The following is a 24,847-nucleotide window of genomic DNA, read 5'->3' as shown; positions in this document are numbered from 1 at the left end:
TAATAAGCAACTAATAAACAACACCGGGATATAAACAGATCTGACCCTTGTAAATGAGTTGTTTTTCTTAGTGATTTGCGTTTGTCACAGTTAAACTACGCTCACAATGCAGGACTTATGGTGTGTTTGGAACCCCTCCATCCACATGTTTCTATTTGAGTCTCCACAGTCATACTGTACCTGACACTCAATCTGTGCGGCAGGCCGCTGAGCTGCTGCTGAGTTATTGAGGATATCACTGTAAATTACACCTCGTGTCTCAAATTGCGACCTGTAGGACTCCTAAATGTGCTGTTCGAGCATGTGTGTGTGTGTGTGTGTGTGTGTGTGTGTGCGCATGGGCTGACGCCTCTTCAGGCTGGACTGTTAATGTCATCGCTCCGGTTCCCTCATCACCCACGGCATGCAACGCACAGCACACGCAATCACACGAACACGTGCAAACGGCTCAGCGGATCACGTCTGCTGTTTACCGGTCTCGCTATTTATAAAGTATACAGAAATAAAACATCACATTTGATCTAATTACATCTGATTGCCAAGCCGCAGCAGATTTAAAGTCCTTCAACACACTCAGTCAACGAGTGCATCTCAAAATGTAATTCAACAACACGTTCGTGTTGTGCCAAACCCGCATAAACGCATTTCTTTTGCGGATCACAAAAGAAGATATTTTGAAGAATGCTGGTAAACATACAGTTGAAGGGGAGCCATTGGCTTCCATAGCAGTTTTCCCCATGTGGAAGTCAATGGGGTACATCAACTGTTTGGCTACACAAAATATCTTTTATGTTCAGCAGAAGGGTAAATCGGGGGAAGAATTTATTTCTGGGTTTTAAGCAAGACTTCATTGTTGGCACAAATCAGGGTCGCCCTTTGTTTTAATACATTTAAGCTAAAGTAAACTTACTAAAGCTGTAAGAATAAAATCAATGGAAAATTCAAGCTACATAGAGAAAAATGAAATACAACTCAAAATACTGATGAATAAGTGTAACAGCAGGTCACGGTCTTTGCAAAACGCTCGCTAAAGGCTTAGTATGTTTGCTGGTCTGAACGTATGCATGCAGTATGACCCCACACCTTCTCTCAGACTCAGACAGGCTCGCCGCTCACGGTCCAATCGGATGCAGTTTTTCTTCACACCGCAGCTGATTGGAGCAGATCCAAAAGGGGCGGGGCTGGCGTGGAGCCAGGAGCTGGTGTCCAGCATGGTAGCCAGGATTTTTAAAAAAGGTTTCAAAAAGGTCAAAAAAAAAAAAAAAAAAAAAAAAAAAAAAAAAGTTACAGCGTTTTTTCCTTCAAAGAGATACTGAAGTTTCTAGCTCCAAAAATGTATTTCAGCCTTTGTGTCTTTCATATTTCGCCCGTTTCAATCATTCACCCAGAACTGCTGATCTGCTAACTGGAATCCGGATGAGAGAAAAAGAGAGTGGAAGATGATGGAAAGGAAATAAATAAAAAATAAAGAACGGAGGTATCTGATGAGAAGAAACAGCCACATCAAAGACCCAGAGCTCCTGCTGTTGCAGAAGCAGCATGGAGACTGAAGTTATCCGCAGGGAAAGGTGTGTGTGTGTGTGTGTGTGTGTGACAGCACTACCGCACAACCACAGCTGCTCCTTAAGTCATTCAGTCCACACACACACACACACACACACATTTGTGCTGAGTAGTGTGTGCTTTATTAAAGCAGCCCACTCTGCACTCAATGACCTCTCTCTGCTGACAGAATGACACACACAAACGCACGTTCGCAGTCACAGAAGTGTGTTTCTCAATATGAATATATGGCTAAAATTAAAACCTGTGACATACGACTTCCTAAAAGTGCAGATTTGTGGCGGCTGCATCACAATTGTCTGGAGCAGCTATTTAAAGCTGCTGTATTTATGGAAATGCATCCAAAGTCTGACAGCCACACCTCACCGCTAAGGTGTAAAATCGCTCCGTTCGGCAGGTGTTTCAGGAGCCTCTTTTAGCAAATACGCCGCAGACTTATTCCTGTAGCACATTTGTTTTTACACGCCAAAGTGTGAGGGTGTAAAATATCCTTGGACGAGACAAATCAAGAGAGATGCGTGCATTTTATAGATAAACTTCGCACTTAAGAAAATGTGATGGCTCAGGGGTGACAGAAATGAGGAACTGCATTTTAATGAATAAAACGAGTGTATATAAACATTCCTGTCTCCAGCATCACAAGTGGAGGCTCTCATCAGTGTTGTTACTGTTAACTAAAACAAAACTAACTCTACTAAAAGGTTTTTTAATATTTAAATAATGCTGAAACTAATTTAAAAAATATATTATTATCTGGATAATGTGATCTACTGTGGTGAATGGGTGCCGTCAGATGCTACTGGTCTAATTGGATTTAATGATCTATGCTAAGCTAAAAGTGCTATCGCCAGACTGGCTGAATGGATTCTAAAACTGTAATAATTATTAACTCTATTTCTAAAAAAAAAAAAAGTGGACTGTTCCTTTAATGTGTCTTTTTTTTGCTTGCATATTTCCATCCAAAGGATTGCATTTAATTTAATTGTACTAGTAAAATGATAATAAAATATTCATTCATTCATTCAATAATTTCTAGAGATAACTACAGAAAGCAATATTATGGATAGAGGACTCATATTTTAGCTGAATAACTGGAAGCAATAGTTTAAAGTTTAAAACATCTTTTGGCTTTTTGTTTCACAAGACACTGGATCATTGTTGTTTTTAATCAGCTGTTTGGACTCTCATTCTGAAGGCACTAACCACTGCAAAGGATCCATTGGTGTAACGATATAATGATACATTTCTCCAATCCTGTTCCAAAGAAGAAACAAACTCGAGATGGCCCTCGAGATAGCATGAAATTTTCCTTTCACTTTCAGAATAAAAAAAATAAATACTGATAATTCACTCAACACCATGTCATCCAAGATGTCTGCGTCTTTCTTTCTTTAAATCACAAAGAAATTCAGGTTTTTGGGGAAAACATTCTTTTGGTTTTACCTTTTCTTGTGATCAATTAATGAAACAGAGAGTGTGTATGTGCGTGTATATATATATATATATATATATATATATATATATATATATACACACACACATACACAAATTTTTTTAAGAAGTTTATTTGCAAAGACAGATAACCGTTTTTTTTTTAATTTTCTAAAATCATGTTTTTTATTGTGCTATCATGTTTTCATTGTGTTGTCAGTTAATTGTATAACTGTATATAACTGCATATATGTTTGATCTGAGGTCCACAACATCAGCTCTGCAACACCGCCAAACAAACACGCAGTTGTCCCCAAAAAATTATTCAGACACCAACTGAAATTTACACAAATAAATGGCATTGGATAAGAAAACAATTAAGCGGACGTGTCCAAATATTCTTTTTGTCTTGGCGGTACAGCAGAAAGACAGAACACACTACGTCTTATGTAAACAAACACATATTGCTGCGAGTTTCATCGCTGAAACAATTTCTTTTAAAGTAGTTAAGTCTATAACATATAATGAAGCAATAAGCACCGAAATCTTATACAGCGTTATGCAACTCATTTTCTCGATTCCTGTACAGAATGTGCAAGGGACATTGCAGACAGAGTAGAGTGCAGGTCTGAAGCCAGACCCTTCTCACTAGGGCCGATCCATTAGCCTCAACGAGGCACTTAAAATCAGGTCGCTCACGGCTGGTTAAAAGCATCTGCTAAATGACTACTTACTTGCCAGACTGTGTATATACTGTAAGTGATTTCAGGCGGCCCAATACTTTTCCAGGACACACACACACACACACACACACACACACAAAAAAAAGTGCTGAAAAGATCCACCGGGTGGCAGTGGTGACACCTCACAGATAACGTGGCTCCTACGACTAGGTTTTTAATCTGAATTCAGTCTTTCATATTTAGAGCTTGTGGGATGTGAGTGTGGGTGTTTACAAAGATTAGTAATGCAAAATAACCTTAGAAACCATTATTAGCCAGGGGCTGGTCACCACACGCTAAACGCACTTAATCAGCTTAGCCATGTGCAAGCTTGTGCACGTTTGCAGATCGGAATACTAAGCCTATCATATCAAATCATAACATTATGTCTATGCCTAATTGTGCATGTTGGTGAACGTACATTTATTTGTTCCGAACCCTTTACAGTACAGTCTGTTACTTGGATGGATACCCCAGCAACAAATGAAAATGCTGTCTTCACTTACTCACCCCTTAGCGGTTCAGGAGTCATTCTTCTGTTGATATCATCGATGCAAAAGATGATACTTTGAAGAATGTTAGCAACCAAACAGTTGCTGGTAGCCACTGACTTCAGTAACACTGAAATATATACTGCAGAAGTCAAAAACTAAAGGCAACTGTTTTGGTTACCAACGTTATTTAAAATATCTCATTTTGAGTTCAGCTGAGGTCCTTTATGTAATTTTATGTATCTAATAATGTATTATCAAATGCTGAAATTGGCTTTAACTGAGATTAATACATGTTTTACAGGTCTCGATCATTATTAGATCAAGCTAAATTAATGTGAACAAATAGAACCGCATTGTAAAGTGTTACTATAATTTTTAGCTATTATTATAAAAATCTGTTTATAAATTCCACGATTGTACAAGGAAGGTCCAAAGTACTAAAGGAAAACAAAATTGCTTTCCAACTGGCTGCTGGTTTTACAAAAGGCCAGCAATGAAATGCATCGTCTCAAATGAACCGTACCTCATTTCTTTTATATTTTTGATGTAAAACTGTCCACCAGAAGCTTATCTAGAATTGTCTTCGGTTTTATTTCCTCCATAACTCCATGTGGTGACACTGACATAAACTGTATGTGAAAAATTCTTCTCATTAAGCCACCCGGATAAAAATATGATGTTCTGACGGGTGGCATTTCACAGAGCGATGGAGATAAATTTAAGTCGTATGCTGTATTATGGGGCGAGTGACAACGACCTGTGTCTTACCTAACGTCTCAGATTTATTAATTACAATTAAATGTTTTTGCATTACAATAAGCTCACCGTTCTTCCGCTCACGAATGGGAAGCAAGTTGGGGGCGGGCTGAAGAGACAGTTCTTGCAGCTCATTGGTTACGGCGTCACTCTGAGGACTAGAGGCGGAGCCTGCGGTATCAGTAGGAGTGACACTGGGACTTGACTCCTCCTCCATCGTCGCCATAGTCAAAAACAGCCCTAAAACAAAAAGAAATAACGTTACTAAAAGTGATTACAAGTCATTCATTGTTAACCTACTTTAAGTTTGTATTTAGTAAGATTGCAGAGCTTTAAAGGGAACAAAGTGTCACTTGTGACATTTTTCCAGAATACGCACAAGGATATTTTCCAGGAAACTGCACAACATTGTTATGTAACTAAAGGTCATATTCACAAAGACAAGGAGCGTTCTACTTGGAGAGAGAATGTGTGTGTGTGTGTGTGTGTGTAAAGTTATATGATCTCACCGCAACAGAAAAAAAAAAACTGAGGTAACACAAACTCTGCTGCAAGCATTTTAGGCAGATGACAAACACCACTGCCATGGTAACAGGTCATAACACTTCACATGCAGAAAGAGAAACACATGTAGCATCTCTGCAGTGACAGATTGAGAAGGTATCTGGCATAACATCACCCCGACACCGAGTCACACATCCAGTCACAGCCACATCTGCTAATGAGGCGCTCCATTTCCAACAATCAGCGGCCATTTCAGAATGTCTGCAATATCTGCGATACGTCCATGTTTGAAAAAGAGATCTAGAAGGTTAGAACGTTCAAAAAGGGAAAACGTAATTCTCCATTCACAGCGTATGAGTGCGTGTTTGTAACATCTAGGAAGAGTAAATATGCTACACATGATATGCAAAACTCACTTCTTTACATAAACCTTTTTTTACTATAATGGACTCATAAAGTCACATGTTCTTGTACTTTCATAGAAATTCAACAACAACTTTTCTCAGTAAAATAGAACTGATCTCAAGTTACAAAAATCCCCATTCCAAAAAATAAAAGTTGAGTGTCAGATCCTATTACCTTGCTTTGAATAAAAGGGAAATTCCACGGTTAAATCAGCTATTTTACTGAGAAAAAAATCTGCAAACTCATATGAATACATATAACATATGAAGTAGGCCTAGTTCAGTTTTTTCTTAATTTGAGTCTAATTAGGTTTATTTTTTTTATTACGATATTAACGAGTGAGTTCCATTACTAAATTCTACTGATTACGTCAGATTTTCACTGACAGAAAGTTGTGATAAAACGTCCACTCTGTTGCAGAACAAGAGAATTGGTTTTGACAGAAAGATTGTCAGGTGTTCTCAGTAAAGAATTTCTCTCTACGGGGTTTGAATACAGAGCAGATAACAGCTTAGTCATGTGCAGAGTGCGTCACACAAACAAACACACACACGCTTGGCTCTCATCAGGCCATCTGAGCAAAACAGTGCTGCTGGAATCTATCACCATGGCGATGAATGATGTCACAATTGAGAAAACATGATTGACAGGTGCATTCTGTTTACATCTCGGTTTCTCAACACCGCAACTGCTCCGCAAAGTAATTTATTTTCCCATAATTTCCTTGTTTTTCTTCCCTTTTATTTGTTGTACAGAACATTTACTAAAAATACGAGTGGGAGTATTTTGTGGTGATCAAAATGTGCTGAGAGCGATGATGAACAGAGGGAAGTGTTGGGAAAAGGGACCGCGAAGTTCTCATGTACTGATGGGGACGTTAAGCAGCAAAAATGGTTTTTAACATCTTAATAATAAGAAATGTGTGTGTGTGTGTGTGTATATATATATATATATATATATATATATATATATAAATAAATAAGGTATAAGTGCTGTCAAACAATTAATAAAAGAAAAAAATTCATATAATGTATATGTACTGTATATATTTATTATTTATGAAAACACAGAGTATATTTTGTTTTAAATATGTACATATATTTATATTAGTACAATAGATGTGGCAAGAATGTGTTTGCTTGGACAAATCAAATGCGGTTGAATCACAGCCCTGCGTTAAACAGCCGTATCGCACTTCTACTCTCTCTCTCTCTCGTATATCTATCTCTGACATCCTGACTGTACAGTCACTCTCTCTAGTCATGGATGACGATACAGACTTCACTATACACTTAGATGTATATAATTTATTGATCATTATGGGAAACCGATGCTCCAGTGCTGGGAAAACGCATTGCACTTACTGACATCATAATCGCACATCACTGCTAACTCACAGTCTGATCGCTTCCCGGCCAACTGATCTTTCAAGTCCAATTAAAGTCACACGTTTTTCGGTTTCGGCTACTTTTCAGGGTGAGGATTGGGATTGGTCTATTTGCTTTTAACTGGGTCAAAATGCAAAACACCATTCCCTCTGGGAGGACTGCTCTCCGGCCGAAGGCAGTTAGACGGTGTTTCTGTTTACCAAGCTAAACAAGCGAAGCGCAGGCAAGGTTTAAACTACAAACCTCACCCAAAACACGAGGTCACCGGGTCAGAATATCATGCTGTGTGTCTGGTGCCTCTGCAAAGTGGCAGCTGGCTAATCCATGCCAGGTGCAGCCAGGCCAACTGCTTGGTGCTCACCCAAGTGGGACACATCGCCGACTGACTTTTCAAACGCACAGTCAAGCAGACTAACGCTTTTATTCTCTCTGAGGCAAATCAGATTAGAGAAACAAAATGAGTTGTTAACTTAGACTAAAAGGCTATATGGCCACTATGCAGGTTAGTTAACGCAGTAGCAGAATGAAGCGAACATGGAGGAAGTTAAGACAGCTTCTGGGAAGCGCAGAGAACATCAGGGTTTGGGGAATTGCGCACGCAGCAGCAAAATAAACACGAGCAGATGCGAGCGGGGAACCCCCAGAGGTGTTTGCGTGTAGGTGCTTACCTGATTTATTTTCTGCTCAAAAAAGTCCAGCGTCATTCCATGTCAGGTGTGCGGCACCATCACCTTGAAGAAAGAGGAACAGGACAATAAAAAGCAAAAAACAATTAGCTAATAAAACAACAGCTCTTAGATCTGTTTGCATGAGGGGAGTTAAAAAGATTGTTCAATATATATGTAGCAAAAAAAGCATTTTTCAGTTTGTTAGAAATCAGTGCTGTTAAATGATGGGTCGAATCCAAAATAAAGCTTTGTGTACAATTTACAATTTTCTTTTTAACTAGAAGCTGGAAATGATATAATATAACTATTTAATTTCCTAAACCTCCGCTAGAAAGTGACACATACTTACACGCACAATACTGACTGCTTCATAGCTTTCGGCATTTCATGAAAAAGTAATTTTTTACGGTTTGCACAAAGGTCATTCTACGTGAGCCGGGAAGACAGCATTGTTGTTGCACATTCTGATTTGTCACCAAGATAACGTGAAACAGTCCACACAAAACCACCTGTTCAACGCTGCGAGGAAAAAATGTAGAAGATCAATGAATTAAAAAAAATATTCAGTATCAACCACATTATTTTAGCATACTATTAAGTATGAATTAATATTTTGAATGAGCTTTTATTTATATACTTTCAATGTTTAGGTTTAGTTATATATATATATAAAAATCAAATCCAAAATAACATTTTTGTTACTACATAAAATATTTGTGCGCACTGTGTATGTTTATTATGAATAAAAAAAAACATGCAGCATATATTTTGAAAATATTTACAAGAATATTATTATTATATAAATAAATAAGCATAGATACATATTTAATGTCCTAACATGTAATAACAATGTAATTTACTTAAATACACACACATGCATGTATACATAAAAGTTATATTTTATGTCAGTTTTATTTTGATTACCTACAGATTTTGTTTTCTTATTAAGTATTAACAGAAACAACACAGGCCTTAAACACTGGCCCTCATTGATTTTTACTTTTTAAAAACAAGTTTTTTTGCACAGAGGAATGTTCTGGGATCAATAAAAGCTCCATCAACAGCGAGCCACAGAAAATCATTTTGACTAGAGATAGTCTAGAGAACAGGACAGTAAACGTGCACAGAAATCCACAAACTAGAATCACACCGATAAACCATGACCATGAGTTCATCCACCTTGAGAAGCAGTTCCACCGCACCATTTAGACAGACCCAAATAACGCATATCTTTATGCAGAGGAATTAAGCGTTTTATCAAAAGTACAAGTTGCACATTTCTGCTGTTGATAAAAATCAAACTTGTTTTGAACCCAGAACATTCCTTTGAAACCTGAGCTGGAAGACGAAAAGCACGCAGTGAGAAAGACTAAAAGAACGCCGACAGGAATACACAAGGACTGTCGCTTTTATAAATTTAAGCTGATTTATCTCGAAGTCTCCTGTGTGAGCAGAAGTTTGAGTTCCCTTTGACCCACTTTATTTTGGCGCTATGAATCACAAGCTGACCTAATTCACACACAAGTCGTGCTTGTTGATCGTGAGCCGTGTTATTGCTGTGTATAAGTGGAATATGGTCCGTTCGTGCTTCCGTCCTGCAGTCAAAATGCTGAAGTGACAGAAAGAGCGATCAATAAGTGTCAAGACGCTTAAAGCAGAACCTTGAACCCTAACAATCTTTAAAAAGCATTTGACTTAAATGACTAATGTTGACGTAAAACGGGACATCACAGCACTGTTTGTTAAGCTATAATGCGGTTACGTAGTTCAAATGCATCTTTGTGACCATCAGCTTCAATCAGACTGTATAATACAGTATTCATACAATGTGGTAAGACAACACCTTAATGCAAAAGTGCAGAAAACGTGGTGTTCCCATGCACATACCTACCTGCATGTAAGCCAGATGCAAAATAACACACTTAAAAGGCTGCAGATAACACGTGTTAAAAGCTGTCACAGTGTGCCAACCCGCCTAATGACAGATGCATGCAATAAAAGAATAAAAACACCATGTCATGATGCACATTACATAACAGTCCCACCTTCACAGCATCAGGACCACAAGCACCCTCCCGTGCCCACGGTGGCCAAGGTGACCTGTATCCCTTATAACCTTCAGTCACACGTTTGACAGTCCCGAAAACATGCTGTCTCACCTAGCAAGTAACCTGACAAGCAAATTCAGGCCATGTGCTTGCCGTTCCCAACTAACGTTACACAGTACAACTTCCAGCAAGCTTATAATGCAATATTAAACACCCTGAAAGCATTTTAACAAGCGAGCGCGCAGGCACAGCGGCTGCGTCTCAAACCAAGTCTTAAAAACAATAAGTTTTACATTTGTCTTACTTTACGGTGCTTGATCCATCTCATCTATTGGTATTCCACTGGTCCGCACTCCACTAATCGTTTCCGATATCCAGTAAACTTCAACCGGAACCCCGCCTGTTTTTAGGACTTGTCCAATAGTGTTCGAGTACTCTGAAGAATGGCATTGCGGAGAGCCAATAGGTTGATTCAGATGACTTCCGCGAATCCTCTCAGCCAATCACTTCACAGCTCGGTGTTCCCGTTAGAACAAGGGGACCAATTAGAATGCTCACCGGTTGTGGTGGAACGCTCAGCGTTGAGATTTCTTCCACAGGAACAAGTGTTTACCATGCTAATTAGCAGCTACGTTATTTTCGGTGCAGCACAAAAAAGTATTCATTAACCGTATTAATTTAAATGGTTTCGCTTTAATTCCTATTTAAATACTATTCTTTAAAGTGTACAGTTATCTCACAAATATATTTTATTACACAAAATATTTTATTTAGGTTTAAATGATTTGTTTTGTTGTTGTTTTCCTCACAGTTGAGTATTCGGCTCTCAAGCAACCACTGAAGGAAGACCATGTATCGCCTGTCAACATAATAATAACAACAACAACAATAAAACCCGTCCAATAAGTAAAAACATTTTTAACTAAATTATAATATTTCTTTTAATAATAATTAAAAAAACAAGTTAAATAAATCACAAAATCATGGGGACATGAAAAGTAAAATTTGCTTTCGTCTGAGTTTTGTGTGTGTGTGTGTGTGTCGAAGTACAGCACAGACAGATATCTTACTGCCACCAGGAGGCTAATTTATGCAATTGTCTGTTTTTCTAACCCCATTAAAATGTAGGGATTGCATACATACATACATACATACATACATATATATATATATATATATATATATATATATATATATATATATATATATATATATATATATATATATATATATATATATATATATAACTACCACTTTATCATTGATCACCGATCTGACCTTGGATGTATGATTATCAAATATATTTTCAATTTCATGTTTAATAGAATCATTAACATTCAAAAATAAACATCCACATTTTACATTCATACACAACTGTAACTATATGCATTCTAGTACAGTGTGACCATCAGTGCTGAGAGAGAAATGATTTTACTATCTAAATATCAGTACGGATTCATCCATGATGATTCTGTACATAAAGCATGCACTTGAGCCTCAAGCTCAGTGTCTTCACAGTTGAGACGTCATGATGCCTGTGAAGCTGATTCACTAACTGGTTAATTCTACAACCCGTTACTGAAGTTATTTTTATGCCCAGACTGTAAACATTTTTAAGCATAAAAGTCAATTATGGTGTCAGTGACTTTGTGCTGTCAAGTATCACTTACACAGAACCAGAAAAACTAGTCTAGAAGCTGTTTTCGGTCTGTAAACTGAATCAATGCAGGAAGGCTGATCTAAGACCAGGTTGACAGCAATGATCTTGCAAAACAGATACATCACACGTGCATGATTTTCGTTTTGACACTATATAAACCAGTCCAGACTTGTTGAAATTCATAAAACAAATCAGTTCATATTTTAAATGAAATATTCCTTTAAAAACTACATTAAATACTGACCAAGGTATTGACCTATTAAGGCATTTTTTCATTAAAGGGTACACAATGCATTTATCATATAAGTACTGCATACACCCTTTTTTTGTGATAATTATTTATATTAATCCATGAATCAAACGTTTGACACACTTACTCTTTCCTTCAGCATTTTCTCAATAATAATAGTAATGTCGTTAAACTATAAAATAATAACACAAACGGACATGAGAATTATACAAAAACTAAAAAGGAGCACAAAACATTTTTGACATTTTATAACCAGTTTATAAATCTATGAATCAGCGTTAGTGTAGTATTATGTACATGCTAATAAAGCGTTATAATATTTTAAATTAGCCACTGTTTAATATTTTCAGTCTTAATTCTAATATTAGTGTTTAATAGTTTTCTAATGTTTGTTTACATGTTCTCCCCTGATATTTATATTGTACTTATTACTTATATTTTATTTATTTCAAGTCAAGTGTGTCATAACATTTGAATGTTCCTGTCTTTTGCAATAATTTAGAAAAAATAAAAACACGTGACCATTTTTCATAACTCGTGTATACTCGTACTAATAAACGTCCCGTGAGAGGTCAGTGGGCCATCGCTGTGCGTCTGACCCCCATGACCCTAAAGGTTGCGCTGGCGATCTTCTCGTACAGCAAGAACATCAGTGCGGCGGTGAGGACCGTCTGAAGCAGCTTCGCCTCCAGGCCTTTAAACAATCCCAGCATGCCCCACTTCCTGCAATAAATCAATCAACAAACATCTCAGCCTGAGCAGATGTCACCAGAAGCCCGATGAATCACTTGAAAATAACTCGGCTGACAGCTACTGAAAATGAACTGCAGAGTGAAATATATTTGCACTTCACAGGCAAAATCAGGTCAGAAGTAAAGCGTGTTTTTCTACCTGACTCTATTGATCAGCAGATGCATGACAGATCTCAGGCTGCTCAGGAGTTTGGACTGACCCGCGGGCTGCCCGTGCTGTCCAAACTGAACACAAATGAGAGCCGCGGATAAAAGAGACAACATTACCCCGACGCAAACAGAAACAAAGCTTCAGAAAAAGCGTGGCTCCTCTGGTTTGGTTTGTCGCAACGGATCTGAACTGATGGAAGCAAATGCAAATAATATATCTAACCTAACCATGCATGGTTTAGGGAGCGAAAAAACAGCTCACAACAGGAAGAAAAAAAAAGTTTTATTGGAGGGAGGAAAGAACCTGGGAGCATCCAGTGTGTGTTTAATGTGACCCTGGAGCACAAAGCCAGTCTCAAAACTATTCTTTTATGACAAAATTCATTAAGATGTTAAATAAAGTTTATGTTCTATGAAGATATATTGTTAAGTTCCAGCTGTAATCTATCAAAACATAATTTTTGATTTGTAATATGCATTGCTGAGAACTTCACTTGGACAATTTTAAATTTGAACATTAAGTATTTAGTTTTTGTTGCACCCTTATATTTTAAAATAGTTGCGTCTCGAGCAAATATTGTCCCCTCCAAACAAACTATACATCGACGGAAACATTATTTATTCAGCTTTCAGATGATATATAAATCTCAAAGCTACCCTCACGACATGCTCTCCTACTTGTTGCTTTGAATGAAAGGGTTTGCTAAATGAGACTTTGTGTTTTGTTGCATCATGATGCTCGAGTCCGGACTAGGATGATTATTTCCCGATATAGCAAATTTGTTTCGCATTGAAAATCTTATCATACTTTATCACATTTAGAAGTTAATCTATCAACATGCACTTACTTTCTACATTAAGTGCATAATCTGTTAGAGGCTCACGTCACCCGAACGTGACGTATCTAACGTACAGTATACAGAAGTACAGTAAGGGTCCTGAACCAAAACCAGTAATCCAGTATTCTGGTCTTACCCGTAGGACAGACTGAACTGTCTGTAGAGGGTAGGTTATGGTGGTTGCTACGGCCTTGGCAATGGCTCCTATAAGAAACACCTCCACTGAGGAGAGCTATAAACAATCAAACAGAAATACGTTTGGAGATAAAGAAACTTGAACATGTAGAAAATGTAACACATTGCACACTGCTGTTAAACAGAGGAAACCGCACATTAAAAGTCAAACCCGAAACGCTGACACGTTCTAAATTAAACTTCAGTGGACACTGACATCATCCACGGTTACCAAGGACTTACATAACCATATTTCTATGTTGCTATGGTAACGCTTCTGGTACGGTAACGCACATTTACCACCACATGTGGGGTCGTTCGCTCATACTCGACAGATGCTTGCACATGAACACTAAATGAAGCATCATCTGCATGCTTTTAATGCTGTAGTTACTGTTTCCCAGGCAACAGAGACCCTGTGAATAGACTCACCTGTATACGCTACCATAATTCTCTGCATAAGCTTTAAGATTGTAAAAGTTTTGAACTGTGAGTTTTAGCAGATTCTAAAGCCACTGTTTTGGGACCAGCAGCCTGCCCCGACCTCTCTGTGGACGCCCCTCGTGAGCTGCCTCTTCAGACCCTCGTAGATCATGAACTGCACGGCGGGATTGAGCACCAGCAGCAGGGAGGGGAACGTCCCGTTCCATAACGCACCCACTCCTTCCTGCTGCACGATCTGTGCAAACGCATCTAAAGAGAGACAGACCACCTCATATCATCACCGGACACACGTCTGAATTAAAGGCAATGAAATCGGGATTGTGCACGAGTTTTTATAAATTACCAATAATTCCGCTGTAGTGCGTGGGCTGTATGTCTTCATTTCTGAATTTCGCCCCCTGCAGTTTCAGTCTGGTATTGACCACCCAGAGCGGAGTGGTCACAAGAACGTTCACTACACCTAAAGGTAGACAGAAAAGTGTAGCAGATATGAAGATATGAAGTCAGTGGTTACCAACTGCTGCTTTCTTACCAACATTCTTCAAAAAAAAAAATAAAAAAATCAATTGTAATAAAAAAAAAATTGAACGCGTTATAGCTAAATAAACGTATTAACTCCCTTTTCATATTTTTTGTTAAATCATACCTAACTTTTGAATGGTGCACGAAAATAATTACCACAAAAAATAAATAAAGTTACATTGTGCTTTGCCACAAGCGTATAGCAATTCATACATTTCTGTTTAAATAACCTGCTGCACAAAAATATATACACGGCCATTTAAAAGTTTGGGATCAGTATGATTTTGTATGGGTTTTTTAAGCTAAACAAGGCTGTATCTATTTGATCAAAAATACCGGCAAAAATGTAATTATTGCAATTTCCTTTTACAGTGGGACCCGTGACAAGAGTCACTCTTTTTATTTTTATTTTTTTTTAGAAATAATTTATTTTATTCAGCAGGCATATGTTGAATGGATGAAAAGTAATAGTAAAGACATATGTTTATTATTATCTTAAATAAACTTTTTTTATTCATCAAACCAAAACCAAAAAAAAAGAACTAAAAAAACTAAAGAATATCACAGATTTCAAAAATATCAAGAGATCAAGAGTGACAATGAATACTGGAGTAATGATTTTGAAAACATTATTATATTTATTATATTATAAAAATCACTTTATTTTATTTCTGCACTGCATCACATAAATATTTTATTTATATTAATATAAGAAACCAAATTTAAAAATTACAAAAATATTCCACAATATTATTTTTTTCTGTATTTTTAATAACATAAAAAACAAATGTTTGATTATATATTGTACTGTATAAAAAAGCCTTGATGAGCATATGACACATTAATACATACTTTTGCACAAAAGTGTACAAAAAACTATTCTGAAATACTGGTTTTGGTTTTTGATAAAAGCAAACCTGCAGCAATGCCAAATATGAGGTCTCTTCCTGGTGTTGACCTTTGACCTTGCAGCCAGGTGGCCTTCAGACTATGAAAACAATAAAAGTAGACGAAGTTTGAGCAGCAAAGGCTGCAGATCACAGGAAACCAGCCTCTGTATGGAGCTAACCTGGAGAGAGAGAGTTAAAACACATGATTGTGCTTGCAACCCGAAATGAAAAAGAAAATGACACAATGAGATGCGTGTGAAATAACTTACAGACCCTCCTCCTTGATGATCTCTGACAGAATGGCCGGGGTAGATTTGGCTTTCCGCTTGTCATCAACTGCACAGAAACAGACGAAAACATGGTCGTGTATTTTAAAACACTACCAAGAGAAAGTCAGAGGAAAATAAGCTCATGTGTTTCCCTTTTTACCTTGCAGCCTGAGCCGAGCTGTGTCAAGAGGAAAGAAAACAGTCATTGCTGTTACACTGCCCTACAAACAAACAAATAAATCACTCAGAAATTAACTTGTAATGTACTCAAGAGATTCCCCTTGGGATGGGTCGATAGATAGATAGATAGATAGATAGATAGATAGATAGATAGATAGATAGATAGATAGATAGATAAATATTCTATACGTTATATAAAACATAACATTATATTACATTACAACAATATTAATTATATTATATATTGTATTCCAGCATATAAAGTATTGCTATATTCATATTAAACTAAAAATATTAAATGAAACAAAATGTTAACTTGCATATTACTAATATAATAATCCTACTGTATATCCTAATAATAATAATAATAATAATAATAATAATAATAATAATAATAATAATATATATATATATATATATATATATATATATATATATATATATATATATATATATATATATATATATATATATATGTATAGTCATATATAACATGCTGGCTTTATTTTATTTTGTTCTTGGTTTGTTTTTTAGTTTCGTCTCGCGGCAGGTAGAGGTCAGGAAAGTAGACAGATGTGTGATCATTTCATTTAAAAGCTGTGACTGTGTAAATCATGTAAGATGTTTTAAAAGGCTGTTTTTACCATCGCTCCGGCGACTGCATGCACGAGACTTTCGTATGAAAACACATCCAGGAGTTTCAGATCTCTAGAGCCCATCCTAAGACACTCTAAGATGTAACTGCAAAGTTGTTTTATTTAGCTCAGAAGCAAATAATGTTATTTCAGAGTTCCGATTTATGGATTATACACCGCTTCGCAGAAGAGATTTCCCTGTCAACGTTCACTTCCGGGTTCGATTTAGCCAATGAAAATGCGTGTATGAATCTCCTCCACGATGATTGGACGAAAGTTGCACTTGACCTCGCAACCCGTAGCCAATCCAGAAACGCAAACCTCTACCACAGCTTTAAAAAAAAGGGGAGAAGTCAGCGAAAGCTGTGTTTAAGCTGAATAGACATTTAATAGGGGAAATATGTCTGTCTCAGACAGGTTTCTCTTTCAAATTGTCATAAAACAGTTACAAAAAATACGCTGAGTCTTCTTTATTGGAAAATGGAAGTTCAGCTTGTGTACTAAAGCAGAACACCGAACAAAAACACATAGAGTAATATTTATGTTGACAATAAATAAGTGCAAGAAAAAATGTCCTCTTGAATTTTATCAGGCTACATAGTCAATGGTCACAATAACTAGGCCTACTATTAGATAGATGACAGATACTGTGAAATGCAGCCACAGCTCAGACTTCAGTGAATGAAGTGTTTTGACTGGTTTTCGTGTAGCATTTCTTCCAGCTGTGTGTTCAAAATGTTGTAATCATTGTTTGAAAACTAACCCTCACTTTAAAGGCTGGAGGGGCATTTTTTCATCAGAACAGAAGAAGACGTGCCAAACAAACTTTATATACCTGACTAACATGTTGAACTAGTCCTGTGCCTCAACGAAACCCCTGTCGAATGATCGCATCCTTCAACAGGACCAGCCCTCTCCCTGAAGTCGATACCTGTGTGGATCACAGCACACCTTCCTTCAAACAGAACAACTCTTCACTGCACAGAAGAAACCATGTTCCCTAGAGACTCTTCACATGCAAATGTGTTGATCGTTTTATAAATGAACGGGTTTAAAACTCATCAGCTGCGGTAAGTCATTTTCTTTTTTTATTGATGTCTCTACTCTTATGAAGCATAAACTCATGAATAACAAATTTTGCTTGTTCTAGGTGTCTTACAAATATTTTTTTATGCTTAAAAAGAGATTAGTGCAATGATATATTAACCAGACAAAAATGCTTGCTAATATGATATTATGCGGTGTGAAATTCTCTTCTTTCTAAAATCAGAAAATAATGACACTTCATGATACGATGGAGAGTAAGAAGTCAGACGAAGAGATCGACGACTCTGAGGAAGACGAGAAGGATTCTGCACTGGATTCATCAACCGGCTGTGAGGCGCATTGAATTACACAAATCAATCTGTTTATAGTATCTCTAAAAGCCAAAGTATTTGAGTAACTATTCCCTACAACATTTGAGTTATCAGTGATCAGATAAGGATTGATCTATGTCTTTTTATTTACAACATTTCTTGAAGATTACACAGCGAATGTCCTGTCAATGATGTCTTGTTTGGACTCAAGCAGCAACTTTATTCACAGATGCAACACACGACACGCTGTATGAAAATCTGCCGAACATAGAGGAAACCAATGTAACCGCATCAACAAATGAAGAAGGTGACATATTTTAAAACACCTGCATTTTTCTTAAAAATCATTTTAACCTCTGCTGTGCTGAAAATCCTGTACCTAATTCGGTTTTTGGTTTTTAAAAATTGTTTGTAAGTTTCTCCTTATTCTATATCATTAGAGCAAATCTTGTTTCATATATTTCACTGGTTTCATATATTTAATTTTAAAAATGATTGGTTGTAGGCCTCAAACATAAATAAATATATAAATAGTGGGTTATTTTAGCAATGTTCACTCAAAAACTTGTGCATAAGGTCTTCTAAAACAATATACAAAACCTGTGCTAACTGGAAGAAAACAATTTGACAAAAGTAACCTATTTAATCTAAAAATTTGGCAATAAAATAACAAAGGTTAATGAGAGATTTATTTTTTAATAGGCTTGGAACAGCAGGATTAAAATAAAAATCATAAAATAAATAAAATAAAAATCAATATCACACAATTTTTGTACTAAAAAGAATCTTCTTTTTATTATTAATAAAAAAGATATTTTGCGTGTCATGAAGGATGTGTAAAGCGTTTGATAAAACATATCAAGCATTTGTTTTACCAGGTTTGGGGACATCATGTAGTGGATCCCTTTGTGTGCATGTGTGTAAATAAAAGCTTGTTATTTCATGGTTGTGACAGAGGAATTGCGCATCATGTTGCTGGGGGCGAGAGGTCGGAAAAAGCTCCACCGGGAACACCATCCTGAGGTGCAGCGCTTTTATATCGGACATGCAGCTGAGCAGAGTCACACAGTTCTGTGAAAGAGCATCTGGAAACATCAACGACCGGCCCGTGGCCATCATCGACACGCCGGGTCTGAACAGGGTCGGCCGCACGGAGAGGGCGGTGACCCGGGAGATCCTAAAGTCCATCTCTCTGTATGCTCCAGGGCCGCACGTGTTTCTGCTGGTCATGCCCGTTGGGAACTTAACCAACGATGACAAAAGCATGCATAAACTCATCGAGAGCATGTTCGGGGAGACTGTCTGGAAGTACACCATCATCGTGTTCACTCACGGAGACCGTCTGGAGGGCAAGGCGCCGAACGACGTCATCGCGCGCTCCGACGACGAGCTCCGGGGCTTCATCCATCAGTGCAGCGGCGGCTTCCTGTTCTTCAACAACAAGGACACCGAGAACTACGAGCCCGTCACGGAACTCTTGAAGAAGGTCGAGACCCTCGTGGCCATCAACGGGAAGAGCTGCTACACGCCGTCTTTTTACCCGGCCTCGGAGAGGAGGATCAGGAGGAAAATGGAGAAGATCTTGGAGAAGAGAAAGGAGAAGATTGCACAGAAGGAGAGGGAGCTGGCGATATACTGCAAAACTGAGCAGGAGGTGGAGAGAAAAACGAGGGAACTCTGGAGAATAGAAGAAGACGATGCAAGAAAAAAGGCCGGGAATCCAGCCAAACAAAAAAAGCCTATGAGTCTAGCCAAAAAATCATCGGGCCAGAAGTGTCCCACCTAGAAACTCTAATAATCATTCGACCTAGATATTTTTTTATTGCTTAGGTAAATGGATATGCCCAGTTTAATCCACTTGAAAGGTTATATCTTTTCCATAAACTCATTAATGTCAAATATGATGTCCAATCAAGTTTGTTCATTCGAATTAAATCACTCCCTGAAAAAAGCTCAGTCAGAAAAGAAACTTATAATGAAAAAGTTTTTACTGCTGCATTTAATCATTTTTCTTCTGTTGCTCCTAATATTTTTTACCTTTAAAAATGTAGTTCTTTGTATGGCATTTAAATATTATCACACTACTTTTTTATGTTGTTGTTAGAAGTAAATTTAACCTGTGGTCTATAGATGAATTACTGTACCACAAATACTGCATGACTAAAAAATGCATGAAACTTATTTAATCTAATATAAATTTAAATGCCACTACTTTCAAGTGACAAAAGACAAGACTAAAAAAGGTTCCTGTTTAATAAATCTGGATTAAATATCATGAGTGTAAACAGAAAAGCCTCTTCCAGTTAAGAATTATTTTCATATTGTTTTTGATCCACTAACCTGAGGGAAAAATGAAACACGATGAAACAAGTCACATATTGCACCACTGTAAAAAAAAATATTCAGGATAAAGAGTGTTAAATTAAGTGTTAAAGAGTGTTTAATTTAGAAACAGAAACTCAAATCATTGTGCTGGCCAGATTTAAAAAAAAACAACTGGTGTCTTTCTCCTCCCTCCGGTGTTTCAGACAGACAGTTCATTTCCTTCTGTCTGACGTTCTGTCTTTCTTTTGAACCTCTTGAGATGACATACCAGAGTGCTCCAGTAACACAAGTGGTTTGACTACATGCTCTGGTTACTTCTGCATCATGAGGCTCCTGTGTCAGCACTGCCCTCCCCTGGCTCAGGAGTGTACTGAAATACCTGTACAGTATCTACTGTAATATGCTGTACCATTCAGAGGGGCATGATAAAAGACACAAGGAGCATTCAGCACTTTGTCAGATAGTTTCAATGAGTTGTCATTTTACCAATGTACTGTGTATATTGTTTATATATATATGTATGTATATATATATATATATATATATATATATATATATATATATATATATATATATATATATATATATATATATATATATATATATATATATATATATATATATATATATACATATATATATATATATATATATATATATATATATATATATATATATATATATATAATGCACACACATGCACATATTTAGTATGATATTTTCATGCATATATTATATAATTTATGTTACATATAAATATAAGTAATACTGTATATTTCTGAAATATATACATGCATGGATGTGTATTTATATACATAATCAATATGCACAGTAAACATACTGTATAAACAAAAATGTTTATTTTGTACAGCCTACAAATGTATTTCTTTATATACAGACACACATAGATTTGTGATACGCTAAAAATGAATTCCTTTTTTTTTTTGCATTTTTCGGGTTGAGCCTAGATAATTTTTGTTTGGTAATAAATTTATATAAAATAATTATAAAATAATATTAAATATTAAATACATGCATAGCTCCGAATTTAATTTGAATGAAAAAAAAAAAACATCTTGAAAATAGCAAGATGCAATCAGAGATGTTGTTTTGTTGTTCTTGACGTGTGAGCTCACAGGTTTTTATCTCTGCACTTCCTGAAAATGAGTCACACATCACACCAGATGAAATACTCAACACTGTCACATGAAAACCTCCGAATAGGACTATTTGACATTCAACTTGTTATGTGAATATTTGAAAACGTCATGTTTTGAACAATATTCATAGCCACAAAGAAAAACATGTGTTTTTATTCAGCTTAGAATTCTGTAATTTATATCTCTTTCTATGTATAATAGTCAACATTTAAAGTAGATAGAAACCTTTCATCAAAGTTCAAATTAAAACCAGTTTTTGTTTTACGACAACGTTTTTGAACGTTTCTGATCCACTTAAAATGTGCAGTATGCACACACACACACACACACACATGCATATATATATACACGCACACACACACACACACACATATCTGTAAAGCTCATGCCACTCACGTTTGCATATCTGAGCATATCTGAGAAACGTGCCAGATAACAGTGTATGTGTCTGACTGGATGAAATACTAAAGAACTATGAGCAACCCTATAACTCAATAGTGTCTTCATGCTTGAAACTACTGAAATTACTTCCGTATCTCTAAGATGTTTGGTTCTTTTCTTATCATCTAAATGCCTGTTAGAAAAAGACTTCTCTTTGGCTTGAGCAACCTTTAAAGACACTGGTCAAACAGGATTCTCCGTCATTCTCGGCGGTGAAGGAACTCTATACTCTGTCTGTGGATCCACAATCATAAGTGTCAGCTCTGACCTGTGAGTATTTTCATTTATACATCTGTAGATATTAAAGTTGGGATTTGAGTCTCCAACACTGAGGTCAAATATTTCATGCATTGTTTTTATTTGTTTTACATAAAACAGAGCAATGACTTCAGAAGAAAAGCTGTGGGACAGTCTGAAGGCTGAAATAGGGAAAGAAACTTTTGAACTGGACTCGTCATTGGGTTGTGAGTTACTGATTCATTTATCACATCTGAATCAATTCATTCAAATCAAATCATTCTAAAAAGCCTTTTATAAAAAGACATTCATTCTCACCAATTACGCATATGATTATTCATATCTTCCGCAGCTGAAATTGATGAACTATATGAAAATGTAAGAACAAACTCCAAAACACCAACATTGCATGGTAAGCCAAACAAACAGCAAAATTTACTAATTATTTTATTTTCATTGAATAATTATGTGGCTTTATCTGGTTTAGATACTCAAGACTTAAAAAACATTTCAAAGTCACCTTCCTTGAACGGTAAGTGTGATATTAAGTTCTGGCCTTAAATGGAAATAAATCATTGTACTAAGCAGGCTCAGCGGATCTATTGTCTGCTGGTGCTTGAGTTGAGTTGTCCTCTGCGCATTAAATCACTCCGATCTGAGCCGTAGATACAAAACACATCAGATCAGAATACCGAGAATGCTCAGAAGTGATACTAAGGTTTTGCAAAGTCATATGTGCTTTTCCAAACTGTTTGATAGCATTTTAGGCGTAAGAACACAGCAAAACATTTTTTGGGGCAAACCCTAAAGATTTAACAATGCTATTAAATTAAATTAAGTAATTCATAACTTTTTGAAATGTCAGTTTGAAACGTTGTAATCGAGAGCTCACCCAATATGTGAGAGTCTTGTTCATTTTTGTGCTTATTAGTACAGTATATTATGTCATTAGTTTATCAATATACTAATTCTGTACTAATCTTGAGTGCGTTTTGGTTAGGATGCTCCCTTACAAGGTAGCTGAGCTGTCTATGTAAAAAGCAGACAGTATATCTTTTCATTTAGGTTTAGAACAAAAGGCATGTTTTCTTATAGCCATTTAACTTTTTATGTTCTATTTCAATAACAAAAAGTACATAGTACATGTATTTGGGTGCAGAGATAGTGGCATGACATTAAATCAGTAAGAAACTAAGACAATAAGTCAGTATTCTAGATAAGGTGACCTCTAGTGGTGGGAAGGTGATATAACTGTCAACCACTTCCTTGAATAAATAATGGCAGATTTTTTTTTAACGGAAAAGTCATATAGTTTCAACCCAATCTTTTTCCAGCTGAAGCTGAGGCAGAGGAATTGCGCATCATGTTACTGGGTGCGAGAGGGTCTGGAAAAAGCTCCACCGGAAACACCATCCTCAGAGGTAACGTCTTCAACACGGACATGCAGCTGAGCAGAGTCACACGGTTCTGTGAAAGAGCATCTGGAAACATCAACGGACGACCCGTGGCCATCATCGACACGCCGGGTCTGAACAAGATCAGTCGAATGGAGAAGGAAGTCATAAGGGAGATCATGAAATCTGTCTCGCTCTATAAACCAGGACCACATGTGTTTCTGCTGGTTCAGCCGGTGGGAAACTTAACCAATGAGGACAAGAACATGCATAAATTAATCCAGAACATGTTCGGGAAGAACGTCTGGAATTACACGGTTCTTCTGTTCACACACGGAGATCGACTAGATGGGAAAACGCCGAATGATGTGATCGCCAGCTCGGACAAAGACCTCAGAGACTTCATCCGCACATGCAGCGGCGGATTTGTGTTCTTCAGTAACAAGAACCTGGGAAACTTTGAGCAAGTGACCAAACTTCTGGAGAAGATCGATACCTTGGTGGCCGTCAATGGCAGAAGCTGCTACACGACGTCGTTTTACCCGAACTCTGAGAGAAAGATACGTGAAAAACAAGAGAAGATTCTGGAGGAGAGACAGGAAGAGATTGCACGAAAGGAGAGGGAGTTGGAGGAGAATTACGAAGACATGGAGGAGTTAGAGAGGAAAAAGCGTGAGCTCTGGAGAGAGGCAGAGGAAGATGCACGGAGACTAGCTGAGAATCCACCAAGACGCAAAACTCTGACAGCAGGTCTTTCCAGAGCCCCTCATCTGCTACGAGATCACAGATCATTCTTTAATCGAACCAATTTATGAGCTGTTCAGGAACTTTCTCATGAGTTCTAGAGATATATATATATATATATACACATATATACATACATACACACACACGTTGCACTGTTCAGGTTTTACTTTGTGGCTCTTTATTGTTTTGTGCTACTGTATGTAAAACTCACATTAACTTACCACAGAAGTTTAATTTAACTGAAGATGTTCCCACAATACTTGATGGAAATTATAACACAGCTCAACTTTCAATCACCTCTATTGCTATGAAAAATAGAAACACCAATGTAATCTGTGTGTTGTAATTCTGTCGCTGACTCTTGAATCTGTCATTATCTAATAAAGATGTTGATGCTGATGACTGGTTACAACAGTGAAATGGTCTTGGAGGATTTCTCTT

The 24,847-nt window shown here is 36.9% G+C and overlaps 4 protein-coding genes and 1 long non-coding RNA gene across 5 annotated transcripts in view; 3 read left to right on the top strand and 2 right to left on the bottom strand.

Annotated features, from left to right (window-relative positions):
• Positions 1-10,369, bottom strand: part of mrtfaa (myocardin related transcription factor Aa) — a 35,306-nt gene extending 24,937 nt beyond the window's left edge. Inside the window, 3 exon segments of the mRNA XM_043235087.1 lie at positions 5,036-5,206; positions 7,932-7,994; positions 10,284-10,369. Coding sequence (XP_043091022.1) covers positions 5,036-5,192 — 157 coding nt within the window. The 5' untranslated portion in view covers positions 5,193-5,206; positions 7,932-7,994; positions 10,284-10,369.
• A 911-nt stretch (positions 10,370-11,280) lies between these two features.
• Positions 11,281-16,957, bottom strand: slc25a17 (solute carrier family 25 member 17). The gene is made up of 9 exons (XM_043235613.1): positions 16,754-16,957; positions 16,090-16,150; positions 15,930-15,996; positions 15,688-15,839; positions 14,592-14,708; positions 14,349-14,497; positions 13,767-13,862; positions 12,781-12,866; positions 11,281-12,612 (listed from the first exon to the last, which is right to left on the bottom strand). The coding sequence occupies exons 1-9, from the start codon at positions 16,826-16,828 to the stop codon at positions 12,462-12,464; spliced, it is 954 nt and encodes a 317-aa protein (XP_043091548.1). The 5' UTR covers positions 16,829-16,957; the 3' UTR covers positions 11,281-12,461.
• LOC122341921 lies at positions 16,547-24,805 on the top strand. The gene is made up of 2 exons (XR_006250501.1): positions 16,547-16,585; positions 24,507-24,805. It is a non-coding gene; the product is annotated as an uncharacterized LOC122341921 (long non-coding RNA).
• On the top strand, positions 17,681-20,755 carry LOC122341919 (GTPase IMAP family member 9). Its single transcript, XM_043235620.1, is given in 5 exon segments — positions 17,681-17,814; positions 18,015-18,120; positions 18,332-18,409; positions 19,034-19,091; positions 19,093-20,755. Coding segments are annotated over 4 exon segments (1,032 nt in total). The 5' UTR covers positions 17,681-17,814; positions 18,015-18,020; the 3' UTR covers positions 19,889-20,755.
• zmp:0000001062 (GTPase IMAP family member 7) lies at positions 22,118-24,805 on the top strand. The gene is made up of 5 exons (XM_043235612.1): positions 22,118-22,298; positions 22,407-22,492; positions 22,618-22,677; positions 22,753-22,797; positions 23,600-24,805. The coding sequence occupies exons 2-5, from the start codon at positions 22,411-22,413 to the stop codon at positions 24,472-24,474; spliced, it is 1,062 nt and encodes a 353-aa protein (XP_043091547.1). The 5' UTR covers positions 22,118-22,298; positions 22,407-22,410; the 3' UTR covers positions 24,475-24,805.
• Positions 24,806-24,847: the final 42 nt, after the last annotated feature.

Source organism: Puntigrus tetrazona, chromosome 3 (genome assembly GCF_018831695.1).
Source record: "Puntigrus tetrazona isolate hp1 chromosome 3, ASM1883169v1, whole genome shotgun sequence".
NCBI lineage: Eukaryota > Metazoa > Chordata > Actinopteri > Cypriniformes > Cyprinidae > Puntigrus > Puntigrus tetrazona.
The sequence above is the reverse complement of the archived record's forward strand: the minus strand, read 5'-3'. Positions and strand labels throughout refer to the sequence as shown.